The following is a 17,215-nucleotide window of genomic DNA, read 5'->3' on the forward strand; positions in this document are numbered from 1 at the left end:
GAAAAAACGCTCTATTAACCAAGATATCAGCATTTCCTCTACATATGGCGAGACGGAAGCGGATGATGGCGATAGCTGCTATACCAGTTGGGAAAGAGTCCAGGAAAAGTGACTGTAATGTTTCTGAAAAATTAGATGAGAATAGTATGATATTGAACGTTTGACATATAGGGTGCTGTTCATTTAACTTGAACCACGGATACAAGTTCTGTTATTGGATGGAAACCAGAGATTCATATCACACGAAACGGATGTAGAATTAGTGAAAGTAGGTTCGTCCCGATTAATGGAAAACAAGCATGGTTCACTTTATATCCGGGAGTGCTTTAGCTATAAACACTTTCAAGAAAACGACCGTTTAATTGACGGTATTTGAATAAACTAGAAATCATTGAGATGGAATCCACCTCTGTGGGTCCCGCCATGGCAATTAAGCCATATATATATGAATTTGATTTAGGTGATCAACCCACATCCCAAATATCTAAAGCCCCATCAAAAGACAAAAAAGTTACAGCCTGAACAAGAGTGTGTCAACGAATAAACAGGAATTTGACCTTGAGGTCGAAGTTCAATGTCATAAACCACTATCTATGGAACGCGACACATCATCTTTAGACAATCCATCCACACGCCAAATATGAAATGCCCACATTGAAAGACAAAAAAAGTCACAGCCCAGACACGAGTTTGTCAGTGAAAAAGAGGAACTTGACCTTGAGGTCGAAGTTCAATTTCATAAACCACTATCTATGGAACGCGACACAGAATCTTTAGACAATCCATTCCACACGCCAAATATCAAGTGCCAACATCGAAAGACAATAAAGTTACAGCCCAGACACGAATTTGTCAGTATAAAACAGCTAGGATTTGACCGTGAGGTCAAAGTTCAAGGTCATAGGCCAATACCCATGCCATGGTACGCGACAAGTCGTCTTTAGGTGATCATACAAAATATCAGAAGACTGCATTGGAAGACAAAAAAAGTTGCAGCCCGGGCACGATTTGTAACGAACGGACGGATAGAGTGATCACTATAGGGCGGCTGCCACTTTTAGTGGCTGGGCCCTAATTATTAACTGCTTTATGAAATAAACCCTATAAAAATTATGTTTTAAATAAGTATGTATATTTGTGTATCGTAATGTTAATGTACCTTTATGCTACAAATATCATACAGAGTTTAGGTTTGTAATATTTTTGGATATTTAGAAATTTTTCCAGTCAGAAAAAAAAATCGTTTTCTCAAAACGAAATTGTAAGATATTAATCAAAAAAATACTTTAAAAACGAAGAAGTAAGACAAGGAAGGAGAATATGTGGTCTAACTAAAGACCATAGACCATTAAACGCTCAACACAAGAAATATAACGTACATTTTTTGTATATTAAGGATGTTCACTGCTTTATTTCAGAATAACACGGGTTTCAAAGGGATGTGAAATCTTTTTAGATCTTTCAAAACAAGTAGAAAAATTTGTTGGGTCAGTGTGCTCGTTTTTAGAGATATTAGCAGATAAAATTTTGGCGGAGAAAAGGATTTTTGTAGATTTTCCATAATTTTGTCTTTAGTTATTATCTATTAAAACACTGATGAAATGGAAAGGATTATACATATAAGCTTCAAAAAGATGTGTTTAATGAAATTATGAAAAGAAAATTGGGGGTCGCTAGGCAAAAATACTAGTGCTATGAAATTGATAAAACCCGACAATCTGACCAAAATGGGTGAACATGGTCAGAAAACATTCTAACTTACATCACGAACACCACTAGACACTGGGATGCATATATCGATCCCTGAACAGTGTCGATAAGTAGTTAACTTACATCACGAACCCTACTAGACACAGAGGTTATAAGAAAGTATGAAAGTTTACTATAATAACAAATAAGAATGCTCTACTGGACGAAGTTTAATACGACAGCAGAAGTCGACCCCTGATTAGTGTGGGCAAGTAAAGACCCACCATTCAACTATAAAACAGCCAAGAATTAGGATTGTGAGTAAATGTTTGATACAGCGTGAGATTCTTACTAGCATGAAAACTGTCTAAGAACTTTGACTGTAATGACTTGCGATTACTTACCATTAAGACACAATACCCAAAATTTAAAAAACAGTGGTATATAGTAAATTAATAAATCTCTTCGGCGGCCATATTTTGTCTTTGATCTTAATTTAGTTCAAATTAAATGGATCTCAATTCAAACTTGTTTATCAATTCAAATCCAATCAATGCTGATAAGGGTTACTGATTCACAAGGAATTATTGTACCTAATTATAAGAACAAAGGTTTGGTATCGGATCCAAATAACTATAGAGGAATTACACTAAAATCATGCTTAGGGAAAACCTTTTCATCCATTTCGAATGAAATACTAAGTTTTCTGATGAGATTGAGCTCTTATCTGAAGCATAGACTGGATTTCGAAAGGGTTATTCTACTGTTGACATTTTTGTGTTACACTCCCTTTTAGCTATAATTTTTTTTCAAAAGGTAAAAAACTATTTTGCAGATTTGTTGACTTGAAAAAAGCATTTGACACAGTTTGGAGAGATGGTCTGTGGCTAAAAGTTCAAAAATCCAATGTAACAGGGAAAAATATTTTCAGTTATTTTCAAAACGGATCAGAATATTAAGTCTTGTATTAGGCACCAATGTAAACTCTCTGCATTTTTTAACTTTAACTCGAGTTGGTGTAAGATAAGGAGAAAACTTGTCGCCCTTTTGCTTCTCAATTTTTTTTAATGATCTAGAAATCTTTTTGCAAGACAATAAAGTACAAAATCTAGATTTGATAGAAAGTTCATGCTCAGAAATGTTTGATGTATATGTCAAAATATTTGTGATGCTTTATACAGATGATACAATTATAGTGTCAGAAACAAAGGAAGTTATGCAAAAAGAATTATATGTGTTTGCTAATTACTGTAAAGAATGGAAGTTACAAGTTAATGCTGAAAAGACAAAAGTTGTTGTCTTCAGTAAAAGAAAGCGTGTAAACAATATTTTCAATATAAAAAATAGAAATAGTACAGTCGTATACATACAAATGTATCTAGGCATAGTTTTCAATTACAACGGCAGTTTCACTATTGCAAGAAAGCATCTAATAGATCAAGCCCAAAAAGCTCTTTTTGCTCTCTATATGAAACTAAGAAACAGTTAAAAAGACATTATGTGATCAATTCGATCTATCTTGGTTTTCACAAATGGACAACACATCTCGTGGTGAATTCTATTCCACTTTAAACATGAATTCAGAATTGAACCATACCTTCTCAGATTGTCCCCAGCAGAACGTATTCATTTGACAAAATTAAGATGTTCCAACTTAAAAGTACCAATAGAAACTGGGAGGTGGTCTGGAGTCCCACGGAGTAAAAGAATATGTAATCTTTGTGAATAAGGGGTGGGAGATGAATTTCACATATTCTTCCAGTGTAATAATTTGTCTTATTTACATGTACGTACGTTTGTATTTGTGTTTTGTTGTCCTCTTGTACACCTACTGTGTCCGAGGCTATCAATAAAATCTTGTCCTGTAAATCTTGATGTAGAATAATGCAAAGCTCCGGAACATTGTCCGACGTTCGAAATTCACTCTAGACGCTGCATCCAGCCCTATCAGAAAATGCAAGAATCTTGCAAAGTCGGGAAAAAGTAAATAATTTTACGTGACGTTATCCGATTGTCAAACGATATATGATTTGAATAACGCCCGAGAATTTCGAAAGGCCTGTCTGGAGCGGTAAGTAAGAGAGAAAACGAAAAAAGTCTGTCGCTGCGTGGAGCTTGCAATAGTCCAATCTTAATATTTTACGTTTGCCCGGAAACAAAAAAAGTACAATCTATACAGTTTTGCTCAAGAATGAAACGTTTTGTTTTCCTCATCTTGGATCTTAGAATTCCTACACAGTTTGGGTCATACATGTAACCCCTAAAATCTATCTGAGTAGAACTTGTGTGGTATGGCACTTTGTGGTACAACTAATAGATATTTATTCACTTTTACTCAAGTTAGGCTAAAACAATTATAAGTCTCATTTCCTGAACCAGCATGAAAATTATAGGATACGTAGGCAGGTATATAGGAAACCAAAGTGGACAAAAATGCCATTTATAAATACTAATAATTGAATTATAAATATTCATAATTCATTTTAAAAAATTCATAAAGATGATGTGAGACTTATAAATTATATTTTTAATTCAATTATAAATATCTATAATTCAATTATAGATATTTATAAATGAAATATATATATTAGTGATTGTCTTGGATTTATAAATATTAATAATTTATTTATTAATATTTATAATTCATTCATTAATATTTGTAATTCATTTATAAATGTTTAAAATTGAATTTTAAATAAATATTTAAATCCCAACATCTTTATAAATATTTATAATTCATAAAAAAAATATTTATAAAGAGAATGTGATTTATAAACAGTTATAATTCAATTAATAGACATTTTGTCCACTTTGGATTGAATTATAAATATTTAATATAATCGATTTATAAATATGTGTAACTCATTTATAAATATTTATGTTTCATTTATTAATATTCATAATCCATATATATAAATATAAATAAATGAATTATAAATATTTATAATTATTTAAAAATATTTCAAAATAGTCATTTTGTCCACTTTGGCTTGCCATACAGGTAAATTATTTTATTTTTCAAAAACATTTTACTCTGAGTTAACGCCACCGAAACAATCTAGACTTTAACAATGTGTGAGCCAAAAGGGTCAGCAAAAAACAGACATAGTTACTTGCTTGCCTTATTGTACGGAAAACATTTGCCTGTGGACACATACAATGATATGCATATACATGTACAACCTTTTTAATGAGCATACAGGAGCAGGTGCGGTTGACAATTTTATAGAATAATTACCCTTTGCGACACATGCTATATTGGTATTTTTTCCCTCTTGCATTGCCCAAATCTCGGCTGGAATGTAAAACGTGATAGCCATCAGAACAAATCCAGTCTTCATAACCTGGATCTTGTCGTTGTTATTTAACTTTGGTTTGTCGGCTTTCAGTGACATCAGAAACATAAAATTGGTACCAAGTCCGGTGCAGACAAGAAACGAAATTATCGGAGTATGGATGTTCATAACGTCTTGAAATGTAGGTGTCATCTTGGATTTAGGTTGGGTAAAAGATAACGATGAAAATCATGAATTTTTAACCAATTCGCAAAGTAACCCGTGTATCAGCAATCAGCAAAAAATAACAAAACACGAAATATAAATGGATCCAGACGAAGTAAACTCCGAGTTGGAAATCTTGTAAAAAATTCCTTAGATTCGTGTTTGGACAAACATCTTCGTAAAAAGTTAAACGAGCAGAGCCTTGGATTCAATCAGTTGCTAAATAGAGAATCTATCAATTCGAATCATTTCAGCAGCTTTTGTTTCGATTGTTTATGACTAAGACTTTCTCACATTGAAATGACATTTATGTTGATAACAAGTTTGACAGTGTTTATAGAAAGACGTGTGAAAAATTAAGTAGCTATCTTTGTAAGAATCATACAAAATCTGAAAAATGTGATACACCCCGAAAAAAGGCTACATATTTTAATTTTTGTAATTAAGTTAATTTATGGGTCTATACTATGAAATGAGTAATTATTCATTCAAATATGCCCGCTCCTAGGAGATAATCCACATTGAAAATCCAGTAGATTCTATTGTATTTGACCGCCATTTACAGAGTTATCTCCCTTAATTTTGAAATCTACAGTGCATTCTATATAATTTTTATCTCCTAAGAGAACGGGTTATATGAAAAACTACATGTTAATTTCTGTTTACTATGACATTTCAAACAAAATATCAAAAATAAAAATATGTAGGCTTTTCACCCATAAATCACATTTTGCATGATTCTTAGCTGGAGTGCTACTTAAGTGCTAGAATCATTAAGAATCAGGTGGAATTTAAAAAAAAAAAAAAGAAACATATTCAGAAGCAAACAGGAATTTGAACATTGTTCATGGTTTATTGATGACGAATTGACAGTTCGTCTGTCTTAGGAGTGTCAGAGAATGCAGAATGGGGGAAATTAGTTATCTCCCTTAGATGATGAAATTACAATGCATTTTATATAATTCATACCTCAATGTACTGACATTAAAAAAATAAATGAATTCCATGTCAGATTTCAATTTGAATAAGATTTCATTCAAAACGTGTTCGGTTGTTAACACAATGATTCATCCACTGCCTGATTCATATAGAGAAAGGTACATAAAGCGTTGTCCAGGCAACAAATTGGAAGATAAGGTTGATAATAAAATTTTAAGGCGTAAAGACAAAGAGACTATTGGCATTACAAATGATGATATATGTGACTATGATACATGTACATGTAAATGATAACTAAAGCATATTAGCATTAAACACAGTAGTAATTGCAAAAATCATAGGACGGAACCAGTAATAACGCTTTATATTTTTACAGGAAACATTACCATTCTGTTTTTTTTTTGGACAAAAATATTAGCATATTCCTGTAGAAATAATTAATTGATGTTCTAAATCATCTCGATAATGAAATAAAAGACAATTGATATACTTAACTTCAGGGAAAAGAGTTGCGCATTGTCTTCCCCAATCGGAACTACTCGGCCATTTCCACTAGGTTACGAATGCGTCTACCGCTGTTTGGAAATTGCAGTTCCCAATGGACAGATTCTGAGTTTGCTTCTATTTATGGCGTCCCTGAATGACCAAGACGTATTTTACGAGTACGCTGCTATGGCGCAACGTAGTTTACGAGAACAGAAGTTGAATTTTATTTTTTATAATTTGCTTAACAATCCAAATGAAAGACGCTGTTCTAATACTTCCAAAATGTGGATGTGCTCAGTAGGATGGCAGAGCCGTAACTAGGTGAGGCAAAAAGATTTCTATTTCAGAAAAAACACATTCATCTGTCTACGGATCTACGAATAATATTCCGTAAGTTCGTTTATCCGTCCGTAACATTTTTTCGTCGCATTTTCCTCAGGAACTCTAAATCACAGCTGCAGTGCGACGCGGGTCTAGCCATCGATTGGTCTAGCTTGCTGTACCTAAATATAGGCCAACAATTGAACTTTTCAACTTATTTATAAATAAGTTCCCGAGTGCGCGACCTTGAAAATAGATTTAAATAACGTAGGATTTACACCATGACTTTTGTTTTAGTTTTAGTTTTTTTTTTAATTTGTTTTGTTTTGTTTTGTTTTTATCTTTATGCGTTTACTTTTTTTTCGTTGATACAGATGTAATTTTGATTTTAGGGCATTAGTTTCCATGTTGTCAAATTAAAATATAATTGTTCAAGTTAAATCTTAGAAATAAATTTTATCAGTCCTTAACAACCGTGTTAAACTGATTTGTTTCCTTTTTCGATCTTTCATATAAAAGAGTTCCATTTCTAATGTTTTCAGAAATTCGGCCTGCTGACAGCATCTATCCACCTCTGCTTTCAATAGATGAAAAAGGCAACTTTTTGGCCATATACATGTACTCTATGGCATGATAATGGACACATCACAATGATTTTCTAAGTTTTAGCGGATTACAGATTCGTTATGTTTACAATCGTACCATTTTCGTAACCGTTTCACGGTTTAAATAATGCAATGAAGCTCAAGTATGATCCTTAAAATATTTCTTCGTGTTTTTTTTACATTTATTCATTTTTTGGGCGAATGTCATACATTCGTATTTTTGCAGTAGTTTCGGAAATTCACAGTATAAGTCAGACAACTATAAATCATAGTTTCGACCTACATGTTATTTTTAAGTTCAATATACCACGGTAAACTCACGTAAGACCTTGTCCACATTTATTTGTAGATAGCAAATGCTCTAACAAGAAGTGGCGGCATGACAGAACTAATTCTTTACGTCGTAATTCGTCTTTATAAAATTTAATTGACGGGAAAAGTTGGCAGAATAGGAGACTGGGTATTTTGTAGACAACACCTAAATATTTCGCGCCATTGATGTATCTTAAATGCACAAGCCGTAGGAACACCCACTCAACCGCAGTTAAGATACGGTTTGACCCCGAATATAAACCTCGTGCTTTGGTCACATCCAATAGATTAGTGCACTGTGAAGATGATAATCAATGAAATTGACAAGAAAGGTCAACACTTAGTGATACGTTACTAGTAATCTGTTAGCAGTGTGTTTTTATCTAAATTTGACACTCATACGACCAACTCGTGTAACTGTGTCCATTTCATCGCTTGTTTTGGTCTATGTAACTTTTGCTGCTCAACCGGTCTTCTTTAAGGTAAGAAAAATATGGCTGTATCAGGTTCATATAGATACGGAATTCTGTAATAGTAAATTTTGAAACATACTATGCGGACGATTAATTGTACAACTGGTGCAAAGAAGAAAGACTTCTCTTGTTTTATATTGTCTGTCCGTCTGTTCCTTTATACATCGATGGTGAATGGTGGTAGCTCAAAAATGCTGTGATATGATGTGTTTTTTGCTTATTACAATTTTTTTTTTTTTTTTTTTTTTTTTTTTTTTTTTTTTTTTTTAATTTGTTTGTTTGTTGTTTTTATTACTTTTTGTTTATTTTTTTTGTTTTTTGGTTTTTGTTTTTTTTTAATTAATTATGTCTCAGTGTAGTTGTTTGGTCAGCTAGTATACTAAGTCAACGCAATCTCTTGTTCAGACGTGTAACAACCGTCTCCCAATTGATGTATCACTCCGCCATCCTATTAGCTCTTCTACCCAAGATTTGAAATTTTACAAGGCATGAGAAGTACTCTTTAAGAATCGTTGAACATCTGTATGTTGCTTTGCACTAATTAGCACAATGAGGCGAGGTTCAGTACTCAAAGCGGTATAGCTTTGAACCCCCGTAGACCTTTAACCGTTGTCGTATTTATAACGTATCGCTCCACTTTAAATAACTCGAATACGCATACTGTAGGAGATTGAAGATAAAATTCGAAAGTTCTAAACTTAAACCAAGATTGATGTTTAATTCCCTTGTCTATCGAACACTGTGCAACAAATGTGTTTGTCTGTTTAAGGCTGGCGTCAAAAAGTAACAAATAAGCGAGACACCTCTTTCTTAGAATTAAAACGGCGGTTTGCAAGAGACTATCTTTGTCCTGATTATTGTTTTGTCTATGATTTTCTAATTCAAATTTTGTTTTTTTAACTTGAAGTTTCTTATATCACATTGTTACCTAAGACTGTTTAACCACAACTTTGAACATAAACATTCCATCGTATAATGCACCTGCTCCTAAATGCGATAAAACTATGGAACTTATAATGACTGTTTCACTAACTAAGAACGTTGTAAAAATACTTGGCTTTTCATAACGGGTTGCGAAATAGCACGATCTTTCAACCATACACACAAATCACATATATTTAGTTCATCTAAAAGCGAAATTGTAATAATTTAAGAAATACTATGAAAATATCTATTTGTCATAAGGTTTGATATCTTAATATGTGTTAGTTTCCATGGAAACGAGATAAACAAACAAATGTAATCAAAAGTCAAATATTATGTTGGATAACGGAATTTATTGTCTATCCCAAATTGTTTAGATACACGAAGATAAATAAGACAGTACTCAGTTTATTAAGGAAAACTGTAAATATAGTATAATATCCGTATCTGTTGATGTAACGAAAAGAATTGGTGCGTCAGTACATATTTTTATCTATCCTCATACGAAGACAATCTCCCAATACGCACTTGTCTGTCATTTTTTTTTCGTATGTTAAGCAGGATCCTATTAACGTTTTAGGAACGTTTAAAACTATTTTTATAAACATGTTTTTGTTTACTTTTTTAAATCCCTGCCCTTTAAAGTATTTTTATTGAAACATATCGATTTTTCCAAATTACATAACTTTTTAAAAAAGTGTAATTTATTACAAAAACAAATGCAAAATTAAACAAACGACAAACCTGTCGTTTCGTTAATTTACTTGTGTTGTTATATATGTACATTGCATTGCATATCAGCAATAAAATGAGACGAACCCTTAAAGAAAACAGCAGCAGACGACAAAACGAAACTGATACCTGTTTAAACCAAATCATGAATTATACGAAAACCTGTCTGAACCAGAGAGTTTTATCAATTTAAATGTAATTTTAACCTTTGTAAATAAACACCCGACTTGAACGAAGAAAAGGGGTACGGTATGCATCGGATGGGTTTCATTGTATACAATAGAACTTCATAAGATTTGTCAATCTTAGACAAAACATCGAAGTAGGAGCAAGCAACTAAGCATACATTTGTACTTTAATAGAGCAGAAGTTTCTTTGCAGTACGAAACTGAAAACTAGGTTTTACTGCCATCGGAGCATATCAAAGAATCCACGTGTTAGCCAGGTTTCACTGTTGTTTTTTTTTTTATTACGTAATTTTACAGGTGTTGTCTGGACGAATATCACTGTTTTATCAGTCACTCGGTGGTCAGGCGATGCATTATGATTTTACAGTAATGGGATTGACCAGTAGGCAGCTACGGTAAGTTAAAGACCTGTTCATTTATTTATACACCGACTCGAATAACCTTTTCCGTCTTTTCGTCCATCCGTCAGAAAGTCGTTGCAATTGTCCCAATAATTCCAATTGATTTAAAATTTGTTGTGTGGCTTTATATTTATGGGGTAAATGTTGCAAGCAACTTAAGTTGCTGTCCGATATCGACTTCCTGTTTCGATAACTTTTGCAATTGTGATAGAGAAAAAATATTTTCGACACTAAAATCTCGACAGCCGTTGGACAGATTGATTTGGAATTTGGTATGTTGCTTTATATAGATGTGGCATAAGTTGTAAGAGACTTGTGTTACTGTCCGAAATCGAGTTTTTGTACGAGTAGGGGTAAATCAAGTACACTTCATGTTTTGTTTGGCGGGGCATATAGACTTCAGACCAGTCTGGTTTATTCGCCTGTCTGTTGACCCGCCGTTTCTAAATGTCTTTTTCTTTTTGTTTAATTTCATACTATATAAGATGAGTGCTATACATATACAATGTTAGCTATTTTCACTTTATTCTCGGTCAGAAGGAAGGGAGGGGACACAGATGTTCCTCCTAATTTGCATTCTTGTGTGCCCCCTTAACAGTCTTTCACCTACATACCCGTGTCCGAGCGGGAGAATCAGCCGCATTCGGGAATTACTCCCGTATTATTTGAACTTCCGGTTTAAAATAGTAAAACAGCTACTCCAGTTCTTCTCAAACCTGTGATAAAAACCATTAATTTACTATAATTGTAATATAGCGAATATTGCGTGTCGTCTTTTTTGACGAGGGGATGTCAAGAGAAAATTTTCCAGAGAAATTTGATTAAAAAGTTCAAATAAGATAGTTTGCTAAACATAAACTAAGAACATAAAAACAGAACCTTGGTTAATCTCCCGCTTTGAAAAAAAAATGATGAGAGGGAGATCTCTCGCTTCATAATTTTCGAAGGTTTACGCCTATGTATCTGACTATTTTAAAAAACAGGAAATGGTTTGTCGATTCGGAACTCCTCTGGTATTTTGAAAAATGTGTGATTCTCTTTCTTTTCAGGGTAGTAATACTCTGTGTCCTGGTTACCGCTGTCATTGTCGGGATCCAGTACAAAATGTGTATGCAAACTCTAGAACAAAAACAATTTGTGCAGACTATAACTATGTTGTCGAAAAATACACCAGCCAAAAATCTCAACCCTACATTTCAATATGATGAACCAGCTGAAAACGAAAAGGAAAAGGTGACATCTTCACATATAAGTCGAAAACTGAAGGTCAATAGCGAAACAGATAAGTCTTTGGGAATGAAGAACTTTCTTAATACTATGCTTAATCAACCAATCAAAACAGGCGAGGCAATTAACTCAGTAACGCGAATGTCTGGACAGTTAAAGAAATGTGCAAAGCCAAGAACAAGAATCGCATTTCTGAAAACGCATAAAACAGCAGGATCGACAATAGAGAATATTCTTCAAAGATATGGACATTTCAAAAACTTAACATTTGTTATGCCTTTTAAGGAATTGGACAAATATAGGTATAATTACATCGGGGGCTCGGGAGATACAATCACACTTCAAAATATCATCCCGAAACGAGAAGAGGATGAGTACGAGATTTTGTGTAATCACGTGGTCTTCAATGAAGCTTCATTTCATGATATTTTGCCAGACGACACATTCCTTTTCACGATTATACGGGAACCATTTGCTCAATTCATTTCCACACTTGACTATTACGGCTATTCACCGAGTGGCTACATTGCGAAAATTTTAAATTTGGGGGTCAGTGATCCTTTATCCGTCTATCTGCATTCACCTTGGAGATATGAACCAAGTGACCCATATTTTTCAATGACAAATAACAGAATGTCGGTCGATCTCGGAGTCCCAAAAAATCTACTTAGAAATGGAACATTTTTAAAATCATATTTTACAAATATAAATAGTGTGTTTAATCTTGTACTTTTGCGAGAATATTTCGACGAATCTCTCATTCTATTGAAGCGTTACACCTGCTGGTCTTTCAGAGACATTGTATACACAAGACATAATGTGTGGCCTTTTAAACGGAAGTACAATTTGACAGTGGACGCTATCAATTCACATCGTAAGTGGAACGTAGCCGACTACATGTTATACGAAACTTTCCACAAAATTTTTTGGGATAAAGTAACTGAAGAGAAAGAATTTTTCGACGAAGTTTTTCATTTTAAAAAGATACAGAAAAAAGTCGATATATTCTGCTTCTCTGGGCAACAGAGGAATGGTCTGACAATATACGATTCAAAATGGAGTCCTGGTTTCGTTGTGACGTCAGAAGACTGCATGTATATCCGAATGGGTGAAAAGGAATTTATATCAATTCTCCATAAGAAAATGATGTCTCGGGTTTTTCCAAGCGGTTACACGTTTACACAAGCAACAACAGTCTTTCAGGATCGAGCAAATTTATTTAATTGATATTTCGTTTCATTTTATTTTGATATCATAGTATATAGTACATAACGGAAATCCAAGTACTGAGATACCGAGTAGGATCGAGAAGGCACTTCTGTCAAACGCAGTTGTTTTTTACTCTATTTACCCAATTATCCATTAGTTCGTCCGTTCATCTATTCTACAATTTTGTTGCAAATTTCCTTCATCGTATTATAATTTTCCAATTTAAGTGCTGGTTCTGACTAGTTAGTTTTCTATAGTTTAACGAGATATTTTAGACTATGTACGATTTTTACTATCTGATCACTAAATTCTAGGTTTGCATTACATTCCGGGAGTATAGTAATGAAAACGCAAATATGCTTTAATGACCGCCATAACAATATTTACAAAGGGTGCATATCAACGCAACTTCATTTATATCAACAGGCAATGCTGGCTAGGCTTGCATTACAGTTACATGTATAATATGAATGAACCACAAGTTATATATTGCACTGTTTATTACTTAAATTGCTTAATTATGATAAATTACATTAGTTACAATAATGAATTGAGCACAAACTTTGCATACAATTCTTTCTTTCAGTATCCTAAAACTACAAATTATGATACATATATACAGTCAACTTCACTTTACGATATGTAAGTAGCTGTCCCTAAAATCATCATAATTATTCTTCTAAAATTATAAATACAGAAGCTCACTCGAACATAAAACACAAAATTTGAACTATGATGTAGGATAGTTTGAGGTACTTCAGTGACATGTACATGTATTGAGGTCACATTGTTTTGTTTTTTTTCTAATGAATAATTGTAGTATTTTAAGGTTTAGGTCCTTGTACAATGGACTATGATATTGTAATGTATTGATAATATACGAGTGTTTTATTCCTTTGAAGTAAAATTAAACAATTGTTGAATTTCAGTACTTTGAAAAATGTCAAAAACTATTTCCACCAAATCCTATTCACAAATGCACTTCTATTCCATTAATTAATCTATCGTTAATTAGTAACTGCTAATTTGGTTAATTAGTAGAATTGAAAATATAATTTTGTATCTTTTATTGAAGTTTCTTATTTTTTATTAACTTTTTAGATGGATGTGCGAATTGTTACGACTAACAGTATATTTCAAATACATTTGTATAAAACAAAATGTACTTTTTGACTGCAACGTGATTTTTCAATAAAACTTAGCAAGAATTCTGTACATGATGCAATGTGCAGTTTCGAAACGTACATGATTGTATATATACATTCATGAATATTCAAAATGATTTGAAATGGCTCAAAGGCAGAAATAACTAGGTTGTCGTTAAGTCGGTAAACAGGAAGTAGGAGTGCGACCGACCTGAAATCGCGGTCACGATATGGGACCTCGAACTGAAGTTGGGTACCAAATATCTAGAAACTGTGATTCATGGTTGTAAAGAATAATGCTACGAAAACATATTCCTCGGAACCTTCAACATTCTATAAGTCGCCGTTGCAACCCGACCAAAAATGTATGCACTCGCCTTGTAAATATGATTGTACATAAAAAAATATGTAAAATGCGTTATATTTAGATTCTCATCTGTTGTATTACACTTAAATCACCCCTTAAATACATGCATGTACAAGTATTAGCAAATTTCTGTTTTAAAAGCCATGATGCCGCACTACCTTCTGAATTCGCCATTACGATATTTTATATTTATTTTAGTTAAAACGACTTTTTTGTTTATTATATTTAGATAATATTTACATCGATTGACGTCTAAATTGATGAATACTAATAAATACAAATTATGCAAATTGGTTAAAAATGAATATTGATAATGTGCACATATAATCGCCAAAAAAAATAATGGTGCGTGGAAATGTGCAAGGACTTAGCGCAATGGAGGCAAATGTCTCCCTTTTGAAATGGCAAGCTTGGCCTTGACGGCAATCAATATATGAAATATTATTAAAAAAAAGACCCATTTAGTCGTCCGAACTCCCCTTTGCCTAAATTTATTTTTTCACTGCGCTACGGTCCTGGTGTACAGAAACACCTACAATCCACACTTTACTTCCGAATGAGCAATTATGAATGTAAATACAATGAGAGATGTGTGTATATAAACAAAACATCTCTACTGTTAATGTATATTGTATTTTTCTATATTCATCAACGTTGTGAGGTATATATCCAAACAGGTCATCAGCAAGAGGTCACGACAACAGCTCTAAGCTCTGAAACGACATACATTTTCAAGATTTTCTCATTAATTTTCAATTACAATCATTAAGAGATAATTAAGAAAGTTTGTTTCTGAAAAATATTCTAAGATAATTATTACAAAATGTTAAAAAGTAAATAATTTTATCTTTATTGGGAATTGGCTAAAATCATACTTTTAAGATGACAAAGCAACTTTGCTATTTAAATATCCATATCACGCCTTTTCTTTTTATTTTTTCCGGCGTTTGAAAAAAAAAGAGAAATTACATAAATAAAATAGGCGCTTCATTTTAGATAAACAAACAAATAATTTTAACATTAACACCCTTCTTTTCCTTTCCTCTTTCGTCTACCCTTGATTTAACTTTTTATGAGCAACTCGGTGAGTGTGTCTCAAGAAAAGCAGAGGACGCTTACACTACCGGTGCATCTGGTCCATGCTCCCAGTTTTAAGTAGAGTCTGAGTTGCTCGTTTACTTTTGTTACTTTGTATGTATTATTTGAGTTACTTTATGTTCTTTGTTGTAATTGTCTGTTTTCCGTGCCCATGTCTAGTCTTTGTCCTAGAATTATTTTTTTTATTTCCGCTAGAATCTAGGTTTCCTTGATTACTCTTTCAAAATGTTTGGGTTATGGTGCGACATGCAGACAAACAAATTGACAAGGGTATACAATAATTCGCCGGTCAGAAACGAGCGAAGAAACCGTATAATCGGATGGAGTCGTGATAAAACTAAACACTGAAAATATACCCAGCTAAAAAAGAAACACACCGCTCACATTTACTTCTTTGAAATATAAATTTAAGGTGAATTTTATATATCATGTTTTAAAATTAGGACAAAATGAACTGAAACTCGATAGTGGAATTCTGTGGCAACAATATTTTTTTAATTATCAGTTTTGAAAGATTGGCAAATTTCATCCAAACACGAAAAAATGAAGCTTGTTACAAGATGTAACATTTTACTAGGGAAAAAAACGAAAATGCCTTTCTGGAGCAGTTTTTCAAATAGTGACTAAAATAAAGAGACTAAAATAAGACTTAAATTTTCAACCTCTTTGGGTTAGCTCCCCTTTTGCAGCAACATAAGCTCTAATTCCTTTACTGTCTGCGTGTAAATGTCAGGTACTTATAATAGTAAGGTATTTTTTTTAATTACCAAATACGAAAATTTTGAAAATTTTGAAAATACATGTAGTTCAATTGAAAAGAAATCGAGCGATTCTTACGGTGAATAGTATACAATAAAACAAAAGGTTGCATGATTTATATTTAAACCACCACGGTTTTAACTTCCGGCTGTTGGAATCTGTTTTATTACATGATTACAGTCATCTAATGGAAAATGAATACAAATCGTTTCTGATTTTTTTTGTTCAAGCCTTTAACTATTTGAATTCCCGATCTATAAAATCAAACACATGTACAAAAAACCTTTAATTCGCCATACCTGTAATCTTTTCCTTTCAATAAAATCTTTCAATCTGACAGTTGGAATGGACTTCTGTCTCGGCTGGGAGGAAGCTGGGCCATAGTATTTTCTGAACCATTGAGACTCCATACATTTGCTGGCACAAGGCCGAGACCTGGAATAATGAAGACCACGGTTTTAATAAGTCTGTTGCAACATAAATCAAATGTGGTTTGACTTGGCACAAGGTCCAACAAGAAATGTGTGGGTGACCTTGGTATACAGGAAGTCGTAGTAAATTTTTTTAATGAATTTGATCATATGTCATACTTGCAGTAAGAATGTGTTAAAATTTCAAGTGTTTGGTATGAGTAGTTTTTGAAAAAAGTGCTTTCAAAATTTGTTAAGAACGGAAACATGGACGTAATGTTTTATCCCTGTATCAATGACCATTTAGTGACTATCTACATTTGATCTATTCAAAAAGAGGTTGAAACAGACAGTACAAACACACTGGACCTACCGCGTATCTTGACCGTATTATAAAATTTTCAGAATAGGAAAGCTTTCAACTTAACTG

At 33.1% G+C, this 17,215-nt stretch overlaps 2 protein-coding genes across 4 annotated transcripts in view; one reads left to right on the top strand and one right to left on the bottom strand.

Moving 5' to 3' along the window:
* Nucleotides 1–8,161: 8,161 nt before the first annotated feature.
* On the top strand, nucleotides 8,162–14,167 carry LOC148600060 (galactose-3-O-sulfotransferase 2-like). Of its 2 annotated transcripts, XR_015918092.1 has the most exons (4): nucleotides 8,162–8,334; nucleotides 10,467–10,564; nucleotides 11,620–13,648; nucleotides 14,108–14,167. XR_015918092.1 is itself a non-coding variant. In XM_088558982.1 (3 exons), exons 2-3 carry the CDS (start codon nucleotides 10,518–10,520, stop codon nucleotides 13,022–13,024), a joined length of 1,452 nt encoding a protein of 483 aa, XP_088415108.1. In that variant the 5' UTR covers nucleotides 8,162–8,334; nucleotides 10,467–10,517; the 3' UTR covers nucleotides 13,025–13,934. The 2 variants fall into 2 exon arrangements, 1 of the variants encoding a protein (XP_088415108.1); XM_088558982.1 differs by lacking the exon at nucleotides 14,108–14,167 and having other exon boundaries at nucleotides 11,620–13,934.
* A 615-nt stretch (nucleotides 14,168–14,782) lies between these two features.
* Nucleotides 14,783–17,215, bottom strand: part of LOC148600061 (triple functional domain protein-like) — a 210,575-nt gene continuing 208,142 nt past the window's right edge. For both annotated transcript variants that reach the window (XM_088558975.1, XM_088558976.1), the window contains 2 exons: nucleotides 16,675–16,810; nucleotides 14,783–15,231 (listed from right to left, as the gene is read on the bottom strand). In XM_088558975.1, the coding sequence (XP_088415101.1) occupies nucleotides 15,211–15,231; nucleotides 16,675–16,810 (157 nt within the window). In that variant the 3' untranslated portion in view covers nucleotides 14,783–15,210. The remainder of the gene's footprint in view (nucleotides 15,232–16,674; nucleotides 16,811–17,215) is intronic.

Source organism: Perna viridis, chromosome 13 (genome assembly GCF_037379345.1).
Source record: "Perna viridis isolate PV_CMFRI_1.1 ecotype Kerala chromosome 13, ASM3737934v1, whole genome shotgun sequence".
Lineage (NCBI taxonomy): Eukaryota > Metazoa > Mollusca > Bivalvia > Mytilida > Mytilidae > Perna > Perna viridis.

Bases quoted from the DNA above. Each gene is read 5' to 3' on its own strand.
- LOC148600060 (XM_088558982.1), top strand. From the start codon at position 10,518: ATGCATTATGATTTTACAGTAATGGGATTGACCAGTAGGCAGCTACG. The intron at 10,565-11,619 runs GTAAGTTAAAGA...CTTTCTTTTCAG, and splicing joins TTGACCAGTAGGCAGCTACG to GGTAGTAATACTCTGTGTCC.